We start from the raw sequence: 20,486 nt of genomic DNA on the forward strand, positions 1-20,486 counted from the left end.
CATATTAATATTCCCCTTCTTTAGACATGGAAACCAAAATAAAGGGAGGCTGCATTTCCCAAGAGCCCTGAACCAGGGTCTGGCTTGGACTGATTCTTCCCAGAAAACCCAGTTGGGGGCATGAAGCTCCCATGAGCAGAGGATGCTGTGCTGGGAGCACACCACACCCACCCTGGGGTGCAGAACACCCCCTCCACCAGCTCTGCTCCAGACAGGGTCTGTCAGACTGTCACCCTCGTGCCACCCACTCACACCTGACCCTGCACCTTGTGTCCCCTTCCCAGTCTTCCCTAAAAACAACAGGCAGGAGGAACACCCAACTCTGGTGAGCCAGGAGGAAATCCAGCCTGCCACAGCCAGGGGTGAGAGTAGGGGTGGATAGAAACTACTCTTTTGTGCATAGAAACTACTGGTTTTGTGCTGATCACTGCAAAAAACCCACATTTCTTTAACAGTCTGCATAATTTCCTCTCATAATGGACACCCAGAGGTCATGCACATATCCAAAGTCCTCTCTGGAAGGCAAAATGTGGGCAGTAAATGCATCTGTAAGAGAGTATGCCCAGGTCCTGCACGTTAATGGAGGGTGTTTTTCTCTTAGATCCCTTCCCAGGAGGCTGAGAAATGCAGGAGGGAAATCAGAGAGCCCAGGAAAAGCCCAGGCACACACAGTGGATCCTCTTGCTGCAAGGACAAGCAGCAAAGAGAGAAAAAGGACAGTACAGACAACTGAGATCTCAGTAAATAGCAGCATTCTGGCCCCAAAATACCCAAACTCCTCATCCATCTGCATCCCCTCAGCTTTGGGAGAGCTTGGAGGAGCTGGATGAACAAAACACTTCAACTGGAAACCCTCTCAGCTGGTACAAACACCATTTTTCAGTCCTGGCTGTGGGTTTTCCTTTCACCTTCTGCCCCTCTGTGGGCCTGAGTGCAGGAGGAGCAGCTGCTCCCATTTCTGTGTGCATCCAGGGACAGCCTGCCTCTGCTCTTTAAAGGCTATGCCAGCTCCAGGGCTACCAGCTTTCTCTCAGTCACCCCTCTTTGGTTTCTATCTGGCAGATATCCCATGAATGTGCTCAGAACAGAAATGCTGCAGAACTTCTGGTAAGTGCTTTCAAACCAGAAGAAAAGCTCACACATAAACCCCAGACCCGAAGGAGACGGTGCCACCCTGCTCAAATGAAAAGTCCTCTGTGTTTTCTGGTCTAAAGCCTTCCCTGCACACATACCTGCAATATTTGCTAAACTACCCATGCCAGCCTGCTGCAAGGTTCAATCTGAGGCTTATTAAAACAGAACTCTGTGTATAAGAACATCAGACATGCTCATCAAGCATGTGGGAGTTTTATCTGTGTAGGAATATAGGACTGGAAAAATACATAAGACACTGACTCCAGTCCCTTTTTACCACAGGCAGCTCCACTGAATTCCAAACTGAACGAGCCCCATCTGAAACTAGCAGAGTTTTTGCTTTCAGCCCTTGTTTTCAAAAACTTGCAGATCCCTTACTTGTTTTGCAAGGCTTTGAGAGGCTGAAAAAGATACCCTGCAAGGCAGCTCTCCAGTCATGGGGGACAGGCAGGGGACACAACACATCCCATGTCCTGACTCTTCCCCTTCTGTGCTCACAGATGCTGAGAACACTCCTGAGGTTTAAGGAAGATCTGAGCGAGCCCACGCTGCCAAGCAAACCCAGTGAAGGCAGACTAAATTTAAAATCCCAGGCTTTAATTAAACATCATCAAATTTCAAATGAGAAATCATGCTGTTCTGTAATTCCAGGTTACGTTAAATGGCCTGAGACAAGCCCAGATTGGAAGCCAGCACTGCACAGTAATTACTCTTCCAGAAATATGGTTTGCCTACCCACCCTATTTAGCTTCAATCCTGCTTTCCAAAGACAGAAAGGCACTTTTCCATGCTGGAAATTTACAGCCTTCTTCCTTTGCAAATGTCATTGTTATTTTTCCCCCCTTAAAAATCTTGTCTCTTCTTACAGGCAAGTTTTTCAGCAATATATTTAACTTGATATGCTCCAGGGACAACTTTCTGTAGCCTAGATTTTCCCCTACACACTGTGGGGTGGCTGAGGAGTGACCTTACAGCCCAGAGCTTGAAAAACAATCCAGAAAAAGACACTCCTAATGCAGGAGATAAGCAGGACATCCCAGGCACATCAGAACTAATGGAGTCTGATTCCTTTAAGTGAACAGCACTGTGGCTGTGAAAATGCTTCTCAGACTTCAGAGAATCCTCAGAAGAGTAAAACCTGATGAAAGCTCAGCATTTATGCACCATCTCCTTCTCCATCAGTACATTATTAGCCAGCAGAGAACCCACATGGAGTGAAGACCTAACTGAGGGCAAGACCTCCTGGTGCCTTCTCAGACTTGAGCTCCAGCTTTGTGATTTTTCCCAGCTGAGGATTTTGCATCTCCCCTCCTCTCTGATGTTTGGTGTCAAATCATGAAGCCCACCCAGCCTTCTCTCCCCAAGAGTGGTACCTCTTTTCCTGTCTGATAGCTGAATATCTACCTTTGGGAATCTTAAAGGAACCTAATATTTCCCCCATTATTGTGGCACTGTCAAATCAGGATGAAATCAGCCAACAGCTTCAGATGTCACGGTCAGTCTCAGACACACAGGGACTGAAGAAAATCCATCCAAAACTGCACCCACAGATATCCTCTCTTTTTATACATAAGACCTCTGTTTGCAAAGCCACTTATTGAGTGAAATGCAGCCTCAGGGAGAAATCCCTGTGAATTCAGCAGAGCCAGGATTACACCCAATAACCAACCCCTCTCTATCTCATAATGAATTCACTCTCCTTTCCTCCTCTGTGCCTTTTCCTTTCTGATCTCTGCATTGTCACTAAAGCAATTGCAGATTTTTTCAGGGCAAAACTTCCTCCCATGCTGAGGCTAATAAGGAGCAATTTCACTCCAGTCAGTGGAGCTACCCTGCAGTCAATTTGGCAGTGAGAAGAGGAGAATCAGTTCCCTCTCCTTGTATTACCGAGAAACACGGTAAACAGTGAGGGCTTTTCATGCCTTGCCAAGAAGTGCCTGTCCTGGAGTTTACTGCAATGCAAGTGAAACAGACCCCTGAAGAACACAAAAAAAATAATGATTGTTTTATCTGGAGCTCCATGAAAGAGGGAATTCTTTGCTTAAGGAGCCACATTAAGCCTGACTCCACTCTTGCTGGTGTCATTGTAAAACAGGGGGGAAAAGCATTGGAAACCAGGGAGCTTGCCTGGGTGCAAAATCAATGCAAGTGAAAACCCAGAATAGGGAAAAAAGGAGGTTAGTCTACTATCCCCACCCACGTGGAAAGACAAGTGCATCTTTGTCCATGATTAATCACTTTATAAGGCAAAGGATACTGTTGGAGTTTCTGTTTCTGGTTCATGGAGTTGCTGTGGGCTATGATTTTCCCAAGGCCAGCAATCCAGTGGTTGGCATCATCCTCTGAACTCGCAATGAGGTCCAGGTTTTTCCGCTGGTCTTTGAAGATGATGGAAAAGCAGCGATACTCTGGGACATCCTTGGCGTATTTTTCCATACCTTCTGTTTTATGGCCTGACCTCACATCCCGGATATCTTCAATGGAGACTGTGGAAAGAAAGCAGAGCCTGCTGTCAGCAGGGGTTCAGTCAGCCTTATCTCTACTTGGTGAGGGATATTAAAAATTACTCTTTCTCCTTTCCCCGAAGCCTCTGGAGGGTTCCCTTCCCTTTCCCCCCTTCCCCAAGCTTTGGTACTAAAGAAAACTCAACTCAAAAGGGCTAGAAAGAGCAAGAAATATTAAAAAGAAAACCTCTTTCTCCATGTTCTTTATTTAATAAGAAACAGAATATGCCATGGGTGCCATCCTGTGATGTCCTCTTTATGAGACACAAATCATAGCCAAGAGTTTGGTTCCAAGTCCTCGGAGCATTCCTGACTTGAGCATCCCTTGACTCATTCCCCCTGAGAATGGGGAGAGTGGAGCTGTGCCTCCCTCTGAACATCACCCCACAGGAAAATCCTAAAACCGCTGAATGGTTTGGGTTGGAAGGGACCTTAAACACCACCCAGTTCCAAACCCCTGAAATGGACAGGGGTGCCTTCCACGAGATCAGGTTGCTCCAAGCCCCATCCAGCTGGCCCTGAACAATTCCAGGGAAGAGAAGTCCACAGTCTCTATGGGCAAAATAAGAGGTGACTTCAATAAGAGGAGGGTAAGGAACAAAACTGTCCTTTTTAGGTTGAAAAAATTGTGAGAAGGTAAAATTTAAGATCCCATCTGTTCCTCACAGTCACAGTAGTGCAAATTAAGGAGGCAAAGACCAGAGCAGTCTGGTGTCACCCATACTCCATCCTAACCCCTGTCAAGGGTAGAATTTATCATCCTTGCTGCAAGAAATCAAAATACTGTTTTCAAATCATTCTTCCCCACTTCCATCTCTGCTCTTCAGCTGGTGGAAATGAACCCTGAAGTTGCTCCAAGTTTGCAAAATGCACACGCAAGGCAATCCAGAAGGAGCAGTGCATGAAAAGACTTTCATTAAACAAATACAAGTAACAGAGACAACCCCAAAATGCTCTTGAGAGTAATCAGTGCCCTCAAACTGGGCTGAAATCAGGCGAGCTCCCAGCAGCACCCACAGCCTCTTTTTGTCTTTCATGGGTCACTTCATACACCTACAAGACACTGGCACAGGTTGCCCTGAGTTGTGGATGCCCCATCCCTGGAAGTGTTCAAGGCCCTGTTAGATGGAGCCTGGAACGACCTGGTCTGGAGCTTTGTTGAAAAGCAGTGCAGGAGTATGAAAAACCCCCAAAGTTTAGCTGAATAGGAGAAACTTGCCTTTAAACTTCCATTTCACCATTAAAATGCCCAGTTCATTCAAGTCAACACTGTAGAAAGACCCAACATAGCATCCACCTGCACGTTTTTGGCATGGCTGCCTTGAGATTATCCAAAATTCATCAGATGCTCATTAGAGGTTTGAAAACTTTCCTTGCTTTCTCAGAGCAGTCATGATAATGCTCAGCTGCTGGAGGAAAAAAACTGCAACAAGCCATCCAAAATTTCAGCCTTCAAAAATCAGTGACTTTCCAAAAGCAACACTTAACATTTGCTTCAAGTTCTCACCAGATGCTGGGGTGGTCAAACACCTTCCACAGCACTTTGCTGGTTTGGTTCCCAAACAAGAACACATCATGAGGAGCTCCCTGGAGCTGGCAAAGCTCTTCCCTGGCAATTATGAGCTGTTATCTCTGTGTGGTCTTTGATTATCACTTTGTAAAGGCCAATAGTTGATCAGCTGAGGGGAGGGGAGGAAAAGGTTGGGTTGGGATGGGCTGCTGTGGAATTATGCTATCTGGCCAATTTACCTCTGAGTGAAAGTTTATGGGTTTGAGTACTAAAACCAGCTTAAAAAGGAAAAAGGCAGCAATTCCCCCACAGCTGGGCCTTCCTGGTGATCTTGCCCTTTAACTAGGACATTAATCAAATTATAGTGGTTGTGCCTAAGGCGGAACTTCACCTTTAATGTAAAGCATCTTATTATATTTGGCCAGATTCAGTTTAGTCAAAAAGTCAAAAGTTTAGTTAGGTTAGCCAGTGGGAAATAAAGCAGCTTTTGGAACACAGCTGTTCTGTCCTAGTCAAACAAAAATTTCAGGGTAAGGTAAGTTATACCCTTAATCCACGGCTACAGTGGACCCTTGACCAGAAAGGAAGTGCAAGCTGGGCATCTCATATGCAGACTGTCCTTAAGCATGGGGTTTTCCTCCTCTCCAGATCTCTCCTGCCCATGGCAGTGAAGTGGAAGGATCATCCTGTTATTCCTCTTCACCTGCCAGCTGCTCACCACTGCTTGGCTCACAAGAGCTATTGTCCTGCAGAATAGCAAGGACAAGTCCTTAGTCTGCTTGTGCAATCAATCCCTAAACTTCGGGTTGGCAATGGCCTCCTGTTTCCAAGACCAGAAAATCTGATGTTGAATATTGGAAATTTAGAATGGATTCTTTGGAAACCATTACGTGGCTGCATGAATCCACTGGAAAAGAAAGCTGTGTGGGAGGAAAAAAAGATTGAAAACCTGTGTCTGGAAGGGCTGCCTTGATCTTTTCAGGGTGTGCTGAGGAGAGAATGATGGAGATAAAAGAGCTCCTCAGTACAGAAAGGGTCCAAGGAAGGCTGAAGAGCACGACTGGTGTCTATTGTAGTCACACAAGAGAGGAGAGAAACTATCACCACAGGAACTGTTACAGAGCAGGGTAAAGAAGGACACTTTTTATAGCTTTCCATAGCTTGGTTGTGTGTACTGTTTTCATCTATCAATAAAAAAGCTGGAGCCAAAGGACTCAGCCCAAGCCATCTGCTAAAGTTATCTCTTTTCTGGAAAATCTTAACCCAGCATGAGTACTTTATCAGCTGCTCCCAGGCAGTGACTGTACTCTATTAGGAGTCCCAAACTGTGTGTTCAGCTGAGCTATCTGCAAGGAGAAATCAAAAATAACTGGGGCACAGAGATGTTTCACAGCAGAGGAACACTGGCAGCAAACAGCCATCAATCACAGCTCCCTGCAGCCTCCCTGTTCCTTCCCCATCACGCCACAGCGGGGAGATAACCACAAGCAGAAGAGAATCTGGAAAGTTTGCATCTACTTCTGAGTGTTTGCGTCTGCTGAAGAGGTGGTTTGTAGAGAGCCCAAAACATGACGCACAGCACAAGGAAGCCTGTGTTCCTGCTGACCTCCAGACACCAACTCACACAGGTTACATCCTGGTCAGCCTTCCTGGCTGCTCTGGATGCTGCTCAGACAGCCAAAGGCTCCCCACTGACATGGACATACAGCAACCTTCCCCGGAGCCCGTGGAATTCCTCCTGTCTGAACTACTCTCAGGGAGATGTTGAGAACTTTCTTTCTAGCCCTCCTTTCAGTTTTCATCACTGGCTCCTGCTCTTGTGCTTCTCCCTTGCTGATTTTCAGCCCAGCACCCTTCTCCTCTTTTACTCCTGGCATCAGCAGGCAGGGATGACTCAGGCCCTCAGGATTCTTTTGACAGCCCATGGTATCTTCAAGCAACCAACATGTAAATTTTGGGTACCTCTGTTGATTTGGATTTCTCTCTTCATGGCTTTCAAGGAGCTGGGTGTTACATTTGCAAACTCATCTCTTCATGCAGAAGGGACACCTCTTAAAGGAAATCAGCTGGATGATCTTTAAGGTCCCTTCCAACCCAAGCAACTCTATGTATGATTCTGGTGTAGAAGAGCCAGAAGGATGAGCCTGACAACATTCCTAATGATGAAAGCCCTTGTCAGGGAGGAGCCCTGGCCTCTCCATCTCTTCTCTCATCACTGCTCCACAACTGAAATGTCCAGACTGTGCTGGGAGAACGAGCATCACACTCTTTGCTAATCCTAAGGAATAGAGGGAAAGGAGGAACAAAGGCAGGCAACAATCCCTTTGTTTTCCTCCTGCTTGACACACAGCCCTTTGAGATGAGATATTTTGTCAAGAGTATTTGTCAAGAGAGAAGGTAAAAAACTGAACCTGCACCTCCTGCAAACTACCAAGCATGTGAAGGACAAGGACTGGCAGGTGTTTCTCCTTTCTTGTGCCTTTGCTGATGGAGTGGGAGAGGAGGGTCACTGTATGGGCACTGCCAAAACAGCCTTCCTTGAGTTAGTCCAAGAAGCACTCCTCAGAGTCCTTCCTTATCCCACCCCCTGTCAGGAAGAGGCGATCTGTGCAATGTGGCACTCAGTCACACTGAATTACTCCATCCCACTCTAATTGGCTCAGTAAGTCACTTCTGTTTACTGTCAAGAAATGCAGATGAGAAACATGCTCAGCCATACAGAGCCCCCACAACATCCTGCACATCTCCAGACCCTAACATGCTGCACCTCAGCTCAGCTTCTTTGAGGAGCAGATGAAAGCTGCTACCTGAGCCCAGGACCATCCTGCAGAGACACTACATGGATTTCACAACACGCTGAGTGTGCTCCTTGCTCTGGTTTCAGCCCGGGAAGAGCCATTCAGCTGATTTGGGTTTCACCAGGGGTGGCTGATGGCAATGGCCAAACACAGCTGGGATCAGGACCTGCAGCTGGGATCAGGACCTTTGTAAACAGATGGAGCTGGAGCACTGTCAGCCTCCCAGGCTGGGAATACCAAAGGCCATCCATCACCCTCGTCCCTGAGGGATACTTTAACACAATGGCTCATGGGTGGGTTCAGCATGAGTGTGCCCTCCCAGCCCTGCCTGCCTTGCTCCTTCATCTCCCTGTGTGTGAATTATGGCGGGTCCCAGCTGCTGATTCCTCATGCATTCCCTTCTCCCCCTCCACAGCCACGCTCAGCAGGTTGCTGTGACTCGAGATCTGCTGCACAGCAGTCTGCCCTCACTGCTGGTGTGTGTTTACCAGCTGACAGCCGGTGATGCAATGCACATGCAATTTTACAGGTTGTTTGGAAATACCCTTTCATATAAGGTCTTTACTCAGTCTTTACCCATCATGGCTTGGGGCACTGAAGCAGAGAGTGATCTCTGTTTACATCCCTTCCACTCAACCAGGGCCCTGCAAACTATTTTGGCGACCAGCTCCTACTTGCCCTGCCATCACAGCACTGCTAAATTTGTATCTGAGGCTCTCAACACTTCTGCCTTTTCATTTAACATATGCTACAGAGAACAAGGTCAATATTTGTCAGCGCGCTGCCTGTGATGAAAACTGTCCCAGCGACGCCCGCGGTGGCCTGATTGAAAACTCAATCGAAGAAACAGGCAGCTCTGCATCTGAGATGACGTGTTTCATGGCTTGAGTGATTGTGATAAAAACTGATGAGACCCACAGACAGACGGTTTTGTTTTCACAGCTGACAGTGCCTTGCATAACGCACTGGCATCAGCAAATATTTTTCCAGGGGTAAATACAAGTCTGACCACGAAAGCAGTGATTCCTCAAGGAACTGCAGAAGGAAGCTGTTGGTGCAGCCAGCTACCTGCTGTGTGCACACAGGTTGCTGAGAGTTTCTGTTGACTTTAGACACTTACCAGGAACAATTTCAAGCTTTTGCTTTGTGACTCCAGCAAACACAAAGCAATATTACATCCTTCCTGTTCTTCTGCGAGTTCAGGACATTAATTCAATGGAGACAATAATTTATTCTTCTACAAAAGTGATATGATATGTTCACTGCGTGGTATTTTAAGGATATTCATAAATTTCCCAGCAAGTCAAAAGCAAAGGAAGAAGTTTTCTGCTGAACACTGGTACTAGGCTATAAACACAAACCTTTTGTACTATGTTTAAACCAAGCAAAAAATATCCTATAACTGTGCCAGAAACCAGAGGAACAGAAACAAATTCTGTGCATTTTTAATAGGGAGAATAACTAGTCATCAGATCTAAAGATCTATTTCATGACTTTAATAATACAGTCATCACTTGCAACACTCAGTAGTCCAACCAAGTTTAGCTCACCCCCCAAAACCTATTATTTTAATCAAAAAACAGAAAAAGAAAAAAAATCTAACAATAGGAGTTCTTACGTAAAGCTTCTGGCCAGAAATGGATACATTTCAGCTACAACTCCTGACGTTCTCTCTTGACTTCACTGCTCGTGACTCAACAGCACAGCCCCAGTGAATCATCCCTGCTACAGTGTGTGAAGTTTTTCATGGAAAACATCACCTCCTTGAGCCTCCAGGAGAGGCACAGTGCAGGAGGCACCAAAGCACCATCTCTGGGGCCCCACTGCAGCACCCCTAAACTTAATAGACTCCTTCAGCCTTTTCCTTCTGCCTTTGAACACTCTGTTTCTCCACCAGCTGCTCAAAAGGATGATTCACTGGAAAGTTTTCAACCATTCCCACAAATCCCCAAGTTGAGAGAGTTTTTAAAGGGATTGAGGCTGGCTTAAGTGAGCTCACACTAGGGATTACAGCTGATTTAAGAAAATACTTTCAAAAATCAATTTCACTGAAAGCAGCAAATGCCCTTTTGCTCTTTTTTTTTTTTTTTCACCTACATGAGATCTGGTATTTGACCACAGCTGAACGAGACAGTGCTAGTGACAGGCTGCAGCTCTGCCCCTTTGGCTCTCCTCCCTCACACCACAGTGATGCTCAGCAGTGAACTGCCTCAGAATGAACTGTTTTCCAGCTCCCTCACATAAATCTGGTTTTTTGCCCCAAAACTGTTAATCCAGCCACTTTAACTCTGCTTCTGGCGGCCAGGGAGAAAGCACTGTGAAAGCTTCCTGGGCCAAAGCAGCATCCACCCTCCCATGGCCCTACACAGCAGTTGGGATAATGAGAGCAGCGGTGTGTTTGTGGATCTGGTTGTAGCTCAGCCACAGGAAGGAGCAACCTTTGGTGAAAAATGGATTTTTAAAGGTGATTTTGAACAGCCCTTGGTGCCCAGCACTCCTGTGTTTCTGCTGGAGGCAACCAGAGAGTACACACAGGGCAGAACATGCTTGCTGGAAAATTGGCTTAAGACACTTCAAGGGCTTTTGGGAAAAAAAAAAAAAATTGCCCTGGGGTTAAATGGAATATACTGAAAAATAAGGAAGTATTGACAATAAGTAAAAAATGGATTATTCTACCAGATCAGAAACTATTTTGGAAGGACAGCTTATCCCCAAAGCCCTGTTTGGGGGTTGCAGCTATGAAGACAGCACCTAATTTAGATTCCCAGTTGTTTAAAATAAAGACAACAGAGGAAGGTACTGCTTATAGCCCATGTATCTGATCCAGGCAGCATCCGTTCCTGTCACCACCCTGATAGGTGGGGTTTTTTGAACTTCAGAGATTCTTCTGTCTAACCCTGGCAGTCCCCAGATTTATCTAGTGGACTCCATCACACCATGGTTTACAAACAGCTTTTCCACCTGGTCATAAGAATAACAGAAACTATCCAAACAAAAACATAACCCTTAGACTTCCCTCCTCTGAGGTGCATTCATTGCTGTAGCAATGCTGCAGATAAGATTGGACCTGCTGCTAAACCTCCCAGTTTCCATCCTGCTCATCCTTTTTTCCATCCTGAAAAGGGAGTTTATCTGCAGCTTTGGAAAGGCTTTGTCCTGGAGAGCAAAGTCAGTGTTTGTTAGCAAGGAAGGGTGATCCTCTGCAGAGACTCACCCTGATTTGGGGTCTCAAATCATGGCCCTGCACTCCTCCTCTGCTGTGACAGCCTTCACAGTGACCAAGATGGGGTGACAGAGCCTGCCAGAGGCCACAACATGAGCCAGGGGTAATCCACTCTGTACCTGCACCCAGAGCAGCCTGGTGAAGCTAAAAGCTCCAGAATTAAACTCAAACACAGCAGTCACTCTGAAAACTCATGAATGGAATGTCTCAGAGGATCAATAAAAGAGAAAGGCAAGGAGAAACATGACCAGAAGGTAGAGGGAAGTGATTTTGTCCCTCTCCTCTGCTCTCATGATACAACACCTGCTGTACTGCAGCTCCGGGGCCTCCAAGGATGTGAATCTGCTGGAGCAAGCCCAGAGGAAGCCACAAAGCTGCTCCAAGGGCTGGAGCCCTCTGCTCTGGGGACAGGTGGGAGAGCTGGGGGTGTTCAGCCTGAAGAGAAGCTCCAGGGAGACATCAGCTCCTTCCAGGGGCTTCAAGAGATCTGGGGAAGGACTTTTATCAGAGGGCCTGGAGTGATGGGACAAAGGGGAATGGCTTCACACTGCCAGAAGGCAGGATTAGATTGGCCATAAGGCAGTGATTCCTTACAGTGAGGGTGGTGAGACCCTGGCACAGGCTGCCCCATCCCTGGAAATGTTCAAGTCCCTTCCAACACAAACCATTCTATGATTTTATGAAAATGGACCTCTTTGATGTTATGGCTTAGGACTTTGTAGGAGTCAGTACTCCTCTCTCTCCTTGACTTCCAGGCTCAGGTGTGTCCAGAGCACCTGCAGGTGTCCCTCCAACCCTGCCAAGAGCTTGGCACAACAAGTGCAGGCACAGGCTCACATCCTCCCAGGAGCACAGGGGACACAGCCTGTCCAGCTCCCACAGCCAGATGGGTGCAAAGCCAGTCTGGCCAGAGCCTTGCCAAGATTGCCTTCACAGAGCTGCAAGGACAAGCTCTGCCTCTACTGACCTGTCCACTGCTGTTATCCTGATGACAAAAAAAAAAAAGTAAATCTTTCCCTGGGAAAGGGGTGTCAAGGAGCAAGCACGTGCTGTGAGCCATCAGAGAACATTACTCCATCTCCACGTGCCACTGAGGACACCCCCAGGGCACAGCAGGTCCTCCTGCCTACCGTGGCACTGCCTGTCTCCAGCAGTGTGGCAGTGCTGGCTGTGCCCAGCCACCACAGTGCATCAGGAGTGCTGTAAATCCACACCCACACACCCCAGCCTGTGCTCAGAGCCCAGCTCAAAGGACTTATCTCACTCTTGTTTGTAAAATAGTCCCAGTTGCAACCCTTCTCCATGCCAGGTCCACAGCCATGGATCCACCAGGGCTTCTCCAGGCAAACATCAGGGTACCTGGAGACTCAGCACAAGGATCCTTCCCATTCACTTCCAAGGACTGGGTGGGGTCAGGACTGTTGCTGTAGGGGCTCTCAGACCCCATAATTTGGAAACTGCTGTCTCAGAGCACAGAAAAGGGAGCTCTGAAAGTCATTCTTCTCCATTCACACCTTTATGTGATTTAGAGCAAGATATATTAGCAAGATAAATTGTATATAGAAAGATATACATTATGTGGGAAGGACTTTGGTTTTGTATGGGACAGAGCTCAGCAGAGCAGGGAACAAACACTCACTGAGAACTTTCTGTTTGTTGTTGCAATGATGGGTTATTGCCCTGGGACACCTGAAGAGCCCAGCTGAGCTCAGGACCCTGCCAGGCTGGGCATCCAAACACCCAGGAGGGGACAGCCCAAAGCCTCAGGGCAGGTCTCACTGCAGCCTTCCCCTTTATAAAAAAGGAGCTACAGGGACTTTTTACAAGGGCAGATAGTGATGGACAAGGGGAAGAGTTTTAAACTAAAAAAGGAGAGATTTAGATGAAATGTTAGAATGAAATTCTTTACTCAGAGTGTGACCAGCACAGGCTGCTCAAGGAAGCTGTGGATGCCCCATTCTTGGAAGTCTCCACAGCAAAACACCTGGATGGGGCTTGGAGCAACCTGGTCCAGGTGTCCTTGCCCATGGCAGGGAGTTGGAACTCCCTGATCCATGATCTTTATTGTACCTCTCAGCCCAAACTTTTGTGATTCTATGATTTAAAGCCTTTTACAGTTAGTTAGAAGGAAGAGAAAGAAAATGTGTGGAGAAGGATGTACAAAGAGATTAAATGAGGTGCCCAAGGTCATGTGAGAAAACTCTGCTCATCCGGGTTACAAACCAAACATATTTTACCCTGCTACTTTACTCCTCCTACTGGAAATCTTATCACTACTTGTGGGAGGAAGGGAGGTAATTTGAAAGACCCACCCTTCATTTAGTTAATTGTGATCATTACCAAAAAAACCTGTGTAATTAAAACATCTTCCACGTTACTAATTTATCTCCTGGATTTACAAGACTAAAATGATTAGTGAAATAAACGAGAAAAAAAGTGAGAAAATATGGAGAAATGTGTCAGAAAAATATGGAATGAGAAGAAAAAAAATATATATAAACAGACACACCCTGTCTGATTCCATTTTGTCTGCACAATTGGGTTCAATTGGGGTCCCAATTACGGTGCCAAGCTGGGTGCTGCTGGAACAGAATGGTTTTTCCTGTGCCATATAATGGTGATTGTAGTATCAGGACTTTTTACAGCAGGGCAGATCCTGGGTTTCCAAGATAAGGATGAGAATAGGCTGTCCTTCCCAGAGACATCTCCTGTCAGCCCTTGGATTTCCACATCTCTGCAGTTCTCCTGTGAGGCTGAAATGCCAGTTTTCCCTGGGGCTGCAGGCAGCAAAGGAGCAGCAGCCACACAAGGGCTCACACCATGTCTCACACCGAGCATTAGGGCTCGGACACCTGAGTGAACAATTTTGGGGAGGAAACGAGCCAGGCAGGGCTGCTGAGACCAGCACAGCCCACCCCACAACCATCTGAGGCAGCAGCTCGTGAGCTTGGGCAATGTGACCATTCCTGACACGGCAGATTCCTCGTGGCTGTCCCAGAGGTGACAGCATCACTCGCTGTGTGTGTCACAGGAGGAATGAAGGACCTGCTCTCATTGCTCCAAACCTTCCCTCCACACCACATAATGGTCCTGGTTCACCCCAGGCACCTCTGACAAAGCAGTTTACTCACAGATCTGTGACTCTGGGGATCTCAGCACCTTCTTTGACTCCTGCCAGATGGTTTTGCAGTCCTCCTGGAGCTTATAGAACCGCTCCTTTCTCCAGGAGCTTGACTTCACTTTTAGCAGCTGGCTGCCTTTCAGGAGGAACTTCAGGTCCTTGTCATCTTTGAGGCCTGTGGAGAAACAGAAGTAGTAATGTTTTAAGAGACAGCTCAAGAAATGATGCTCAAAGAGTTTTCCCTTCCACAAGGGCAGCCGGGTCTGAGGAGCAGAGCAGAGAGACCCAGAAATCCTCCACACCACTTCATGATCACAAAGGAGGCTGAAGCCTTTGTGCTTCTCAGATTGAGTCCGAACACTTTGTGTTGTAATTCTCAGGTGTTTTACAAGGGTGAAATAGCTCCTTCTCAGCAAATAGTTAGGATGCAAAAAACTACAACAAAACCAACAGCAGAGAATTAAAAGCAGAGAAAGGAAAATTGCATAACTTGTAACTGGAATGCTGTCAGGAACTTTCAAGTGACTTCAAATCTGCAACAAAATTTCCTTTGCGGAAACAGGAATACACAAAGATATCTCTCATCCTCCTCTGGCAAACAGTGCCTTCCTATCCACGTGGGAATTGTGCAGATCAGATGAAGCTTAGGAGAAAGAAGTTTGGTGACAGGCAGCAACAGATTGCTAGGACAGCAGTAAGGAGCAGCCAGGATCTCCTCATTGCTCAACCATCCGAAGGGTCTCTGTCTTTCTTACACTGCAAAGACAATGCTATGTCAAGTAATAACAACCAAACCTTCTGGCTGTGGAAACTTCGAATTTCATAACTTAACCTGGATTCAGGAAGGCATTTAAGACATCTAGAGAGGAAACCGGCACCCACTGAGACTCTGAAAACAAATTTGGCATTCTACATGGTTTTGAGTGTCTCAGCAGTGCCTGACTTCCACATACTTAAATACCTGGGAGAATCTGTCCCTCAAACCAACCATTAATTACAGATCTGAAGCATGGAGACTGAGAAGGGAGAGAACATGAAACACAAGGAACACATCCTGGGCTTTCTGTAATAGGCACCTTGCAGCTCTGTGACACTGCATGAAAGGTTGGTTCAGAGCTGGTGAAGCAGCATTGAACTCTGCAGTGCTGACCCTGCACATCCCAACTCCCAGGAAACTTTTCTTCCCTTACCTTGGCAGTGCAGGGAGCCCCTTGGCCACCTGCAGCCACCTGACATTAAATCTCCAGGGACATTCCTCAGTTTTATACAAACATAATGTGGAGTCTCACAAATAACATTTTTTCACTGCAGTGTCCCCTGTGACATTGGGCTGGTTCTTCTCTGGGAGACACAGCTGCTTTGGATCACTGTCTTTTAAAAAAGGCAGGACAAGAAACTACCAGGCATCACTTCAGGCCTGCTTGAAAAACAAAACCCTGAGATCCAAGTGGCCAAATTCCCACTATCCTGACATTCCATACAGGAAACTGAAGTGCCAGGTGCTGCAAAGCACCAGTGTGGGTCATGGTGGCAGCAGCAAAAACCAGCACTGAGAGTTTGTAACTGGGATACACTGGCCTAAAGAGAGCACTTTAGGCTGCCAAAGCTGGTATTTACATCAGAGATAAATATTATGGGTGTCCAGTGTGCACTTTGTGAGCAGCTCACACCATTTATTGGTTTTATAGAGCTCAAGGAACATGCCCAGAGCTGAGCCAGGCTGAAACATCGAGACTTGAAAGCATCAGAGTAGAAACTGGAGATCCTGCAAAGGTGCCTTTGCCCTCTTTCTTTCCTCAAAGTAAAAATAGGTATTTCATTAATTGTCTTCCTTGCTGCAGCACTGCTTGGCTCCCCAGCTCATGAGTGGTCTGGAGGTTCCTAGGAGGGGAAATTGAATGCTTCCCCCACAGAAAACTTTGGAAAAAAAAAAATAATGGAGAGAAGAAAAAAAATCCGTCTCCTGGAAAGCACGGAAGGGTGACAAGGTGAGGACAGCTATGGGACAGCATTCCCAGGGGTTGATGAGTGGCCAGATCATCTGGAGGAAGGACACACACCACAACAGCTCCACAGGTTCTTGCTCTCCTGAGCTGGCTTAGAGCTCTGCTCTAAGGCACAGGTCCTCCAAGTGCACAGCCTGCAGCCTCACTAACATCCCTGGGGCTCCCCTCGGGGTTCCTGGAGAGGAAACCAACTTCTCCCTTCTCCCTATTCACCCACATTCCTATCCTGGCTCCCAGCTCAATTCCTTCTTTTTCTTCAGATCCCAACCACTCTCAATCACTACAGGACTTGGAGGAGGACAAGTCGTCCTGGGGTGACATGACAAGGAGAGCAGGAAACCCAACAAACCCTTTGGATGCCAATGTCTGTAAGTGTGGAATGAGAAATCCATTTTACCAGGGCATGTTTTGTTCCACAGACCCTGCGTGCAGCATCTGTAACGTGTCCTGCTGCCAGGACATCCCAAAGAGCTGCACCAATGTACTAAAGACAAATCTGGGTGGGCACAGGCGGTGGCCAAGGGCAGATTCCTCTCCTCAAGGCTTGAACCACAGAGTTCAGCCACAAGCTGGAGCTCAGAGCCCTTCACCCTGTCCAGCAGCACAGCCCAGTCAGTGTAACAGTGTGGTCAAAACTCTCCTTCTTCCTCCCCAGAGCTTCAGGCTCTGCCTCCTCTGCCCAAGCAAGCACTGGCACAGAATCTTTCCTTGAGTGAGTCACTTAACTTCTGTGTTCCTACCTGCTTTTTGTTAGGCCATAGTGCAGCGTAAGACACTCTGATCTGCTGATACAGGAACCACAAACACACCCCTGATGTGTCAGTGGGACATTACTCTCAGCTGGTTATTTGAACTGCTTTCCAGTAAAAAAAAAAAAAAAAGAAAAAAAAGAAAAAAAAAAAGAAAATAAAAACCCACCCAAACAAAAAAACCCCCACAATTTTTCCCACCAGAAACCTGAAGATTTCTTCCTACAAACTCCATGGAGAATCATGGAATGGTTTAGGTTGGATGGAGCCTTACAGGTCATCCTATTCCACCTCCCTGCCATGGACAGGGACACTTCCACTAGACCAGATTGTTGAGACTGAAGCTGAGGTTTGTGGTCCAGAGCTCCATCTCACAGCAGTGAAAACCAGAGTCACACATATTGTACACATACACCATGTAAAATTTAAAAATCACTGTGCAACAGGACAAGGATATTGACTCCCAACTATATAACAACATTTAGCATGAGAAGCAAAATCACTTCACTGAAAGAGATGTGTAAATCCTGCCTGAAGCATGTGCAAGACTGTGTCTTGCTTAGCATCCTCTGTAAAATACCAAATACACACTTAGCATGCGAAATTCCAGAGTGCTTTTCAAGGGTCAGGACCTCCCTACTTGCAAAACATCAATCACACACTTTCTGAAGAGAATATATTCAGCACACAGTGATGTTCAGAGCGAAAATCATGTTTGGCCAAGGCAGGAGTGCCTTGAGCACACACAGCACCACAATAACCACCGTGCTAATACACTGCACTAGGAAGCTTCAAACCCTGAGCCATCAGAAATGTTAACCTTTGCCTTATCTAGCTCAGGTTTGCAGCAAGCAGGAAGCCCAATAAAACGATAGCTGTCACGGTAGGAGCCGGCTTTGAGTTCACTGAGGAGCTCCTTAGGATGGCAGTGATAATCTGTATTGTTGCAGTGTTCTCACAAATGTGCTGATCTGATAGAACTTAATTACAGTTGCTATAAAACAAGTCTCCTCCCGCCCGCTTTCCCCCTTCCACCTGCTTACAGACCAGGTTTAACTCAGGTTTGCTGGTTTAAAAGGGCAGAAAGCCTTTCAGGTAAAGGAACTCGGGTGAGTAAATGGCTATTTCCCACTTCCATCCACCCTGTGAGTCCACAGGAATCAAAGAACTTGCATCCACGGGGCTGTGCCTCCAGAGAGCAGGAACCAGCCCTGAGTTCACAGCCAGGCACACAAGTTATGAAACTCCCCGGGTTTCCTCTTTCATCGGCAGCCTCTGCGTGGTTCCCTGGGCTCTCACAGCAACAGGCAGCACACCACCTAAAACTGGCCAGGAGAATGGCACCCCAAACACCCTCAATCACAGGCAGTGCAGAAACCCAGCAAGAGCTTTGGGAACCGAGCCTTTGCCCACACTTTGATGCCTCCAACGAGGCTGCTCACACATCTGGCGTGTGGTTACAAGCAAAGGAAACCTTGGGAATTTAAAAATAACGCTGGAGCTTAGGGCGGAGCGCTGCCTCCGCGCAGGGAAAAGAGAAGGGAAGCGGCTGCCGGGTGTGCCCAAGCTGTCCCTTACCCAGCCTGATGCCATTCAGCGCGGCCACTCTGCGGCTCTGCTCCAGCAGGATGTTTTCCTGGGACACGGTGCGCTTGGGCTGCCTTCGGATGCACTGCATGGTCCAGCGCGGGGCTCGGGGAGAGGCGGCGGCCGTCGGGAGGGCTGGGGGGCCGTGCCACCCCTGCAGGGATCCCTGCTCATCCAGGAGCTCCGGCGGTGTCACACGGGGCTCCAAGGAGCGGGCAGCGGGACAGCGGCAGCGCGGCAGGGCAGGGGAGGGCAGAGTCCGGCGGGGGTGGGACCGCGGCAAGTCTCTCCTCCTGCTTCACACGCGGGATGCAAAATCAAGCCGAGCAGCCTGCCCAGGTAGAAGGAAGGAGTTTTCCACCAGCGGGATTTTACGCATCGTTTCCAGAGGCTGGAGAAGTCGCAGATATTGTTTGCGGGTCTTAATCGCTGCCTTTGGGCTCGTCAGCTCGTCCTGCCCACGAGCGAGCCGGCTCCACCCTTTCTCTTCTGAGCGGAGCTGCTCCCGCTGACCGCCGCCGAGCACGGTGCCTAAAACACCTCCCGCCAGGGCAGATGTGACCCAAAAGATGCTCGGAAACTGAGTTTTAATCCTCTTCCTTTTCCACCAACGGAAGAGTGTTTTCCTAAGAGCGCGGAGAGTGCCTTCTCTGCCACCGATTTCCTGTGTGACTTGGGTGAGTCACTGACCCCACATTTCTGCATAGCTTTGGGTTTATTCTTGTAATTCAGATTTACCCTGCACTCCGGTATAGGAAAAAGCCTCCTCAGGGATTTAACAAGTCACTGATTACACGGAATCACGGAATAATTCATGTTGGAATGAACCTCTGGAGCTCTCTTGTTCAACCACCCATTCAAAGTGAAGAGTCACCTTCAGAGGTAGATCTGGTTGCTTGCAGCCTTGTCCAGGTGAGTTTGGATATCTCTAGGGACAGAGACTCCAAAACCAGTTTGGATGCCCATACAAGAGCTCAGATGTTCTCAAAAAAAATTTGTATGTTATGACCAGTATAAATTTCCTTTGCTGTAACTCACAGCCATTCCCCATTGTCCTGGCAATGGCTGGGACTAAAATCCATCACTTACCCGGCCAGGACCTTTTCTGAAGGGAAAAACAGTAGCTATACACACACACACTTTGTCACAGACTATTTTTTTTTTGTTTGGTTGGTTTTTTTGTTTGTTTTTTTCCCTCATTGCCTTTGCAGCTGCTGCTGTAAGGGTGAAGATACTGCGGGGACATGGATCAAGCAGGGGTGAATATTCCTTACTGCAGAATCAGCATGTACCCAAGAAACTTGATATCAAACCACACTGTTTTAGCCACTGTTTTCAACTTAAATGAAGGCTCTCCATCACCAGCCCCTCATCATAGTCAACACAGATTTTATAAACATTATTTCTGCTTCTGGTGCCTGCCAATCCAGACATCTTCCCCTCCTTCCTCAGCAGTTTGAAGGAAGCCCTACCAGCCCCCACAGGGAAGCACAGAGCACTGGGTTGTTTGACCAGCACAAGAACAGGGTCAGAGTCATTAATCACTGCCATACACCACAGGTGAGAAACCCTCTGGGGACAAGACAGAGCCATTGCACGGCCTTGAACAGCAGCACACCTAATAACTCTTTATTTACACACAGCCATTGCAGATCACAGACAGCAAAGGAGAATAAAGGCAATTTCTGGGTGGGACATTGATGAACATGTTAGCCAGATTATCAGTTTGTTTAGGGAAACACCTTCAGCCTTTCTGGGCCTCCTGCACAGACAGGGGCTGGATGTCAGAGCTGTAATCTCCATAGCACTCTCCTGGGAGCTGGGGGCTTTGTTTTTGCCCTGGCAAGGAGGTGA

The 20,486-nt window shown here is 47.5% G+C and overlaps 1 protein-coding gene across 3 annotated transcripts in view; it reads right to left on the reverse strand.

Annotated features, from left to right (window-relative positions):
- Window positions 1–20,486, reverse strand: part of PLCD1 (phospholipase C delta 1) — a 55,554-nt gene that overhangs the window by 24,871 nt on the left and 10,197 nt on the right. For 2 of the 3 annotated variants that reach the window (XM_064422835.1, XM_064422690.1), the window contains exons 2-3: window positions 14,301–14,465; window positions 3,392–3,620 (exon numbers count right to left, since the gene is read on the reverse strand). In XM_064422835.1, the coding sequence (XP_064278905.1) occupies window positions 3,392–3,620; window positions 14,301–14,465 (394 nt within the window). Of the gene's footprint in view, window positions 1–3,391; window positions 3,621–14,300; window positions 14,466–18,623; window positions 19,071–20,486 lie in introns of those variants that run through there. The other variant, XM_064422747.1, reaches the window with a different exon arrangement.

The sequence above is a fragment of the Passer domesticus genome, chromosome 1 (assembly GCF_036417665.1).
Source record: "Passer domesticus isolate bPasDom1 chromosome 1, bPasDom1.hap1, whole genome shotgun sequence".
NCBI classification, from domain to species: domain Eukaryota; kingdom Metazoa; phylum Chordata; class Aves; order Passeriformes; family Passeridae; genus Passer; species Passer domesticus.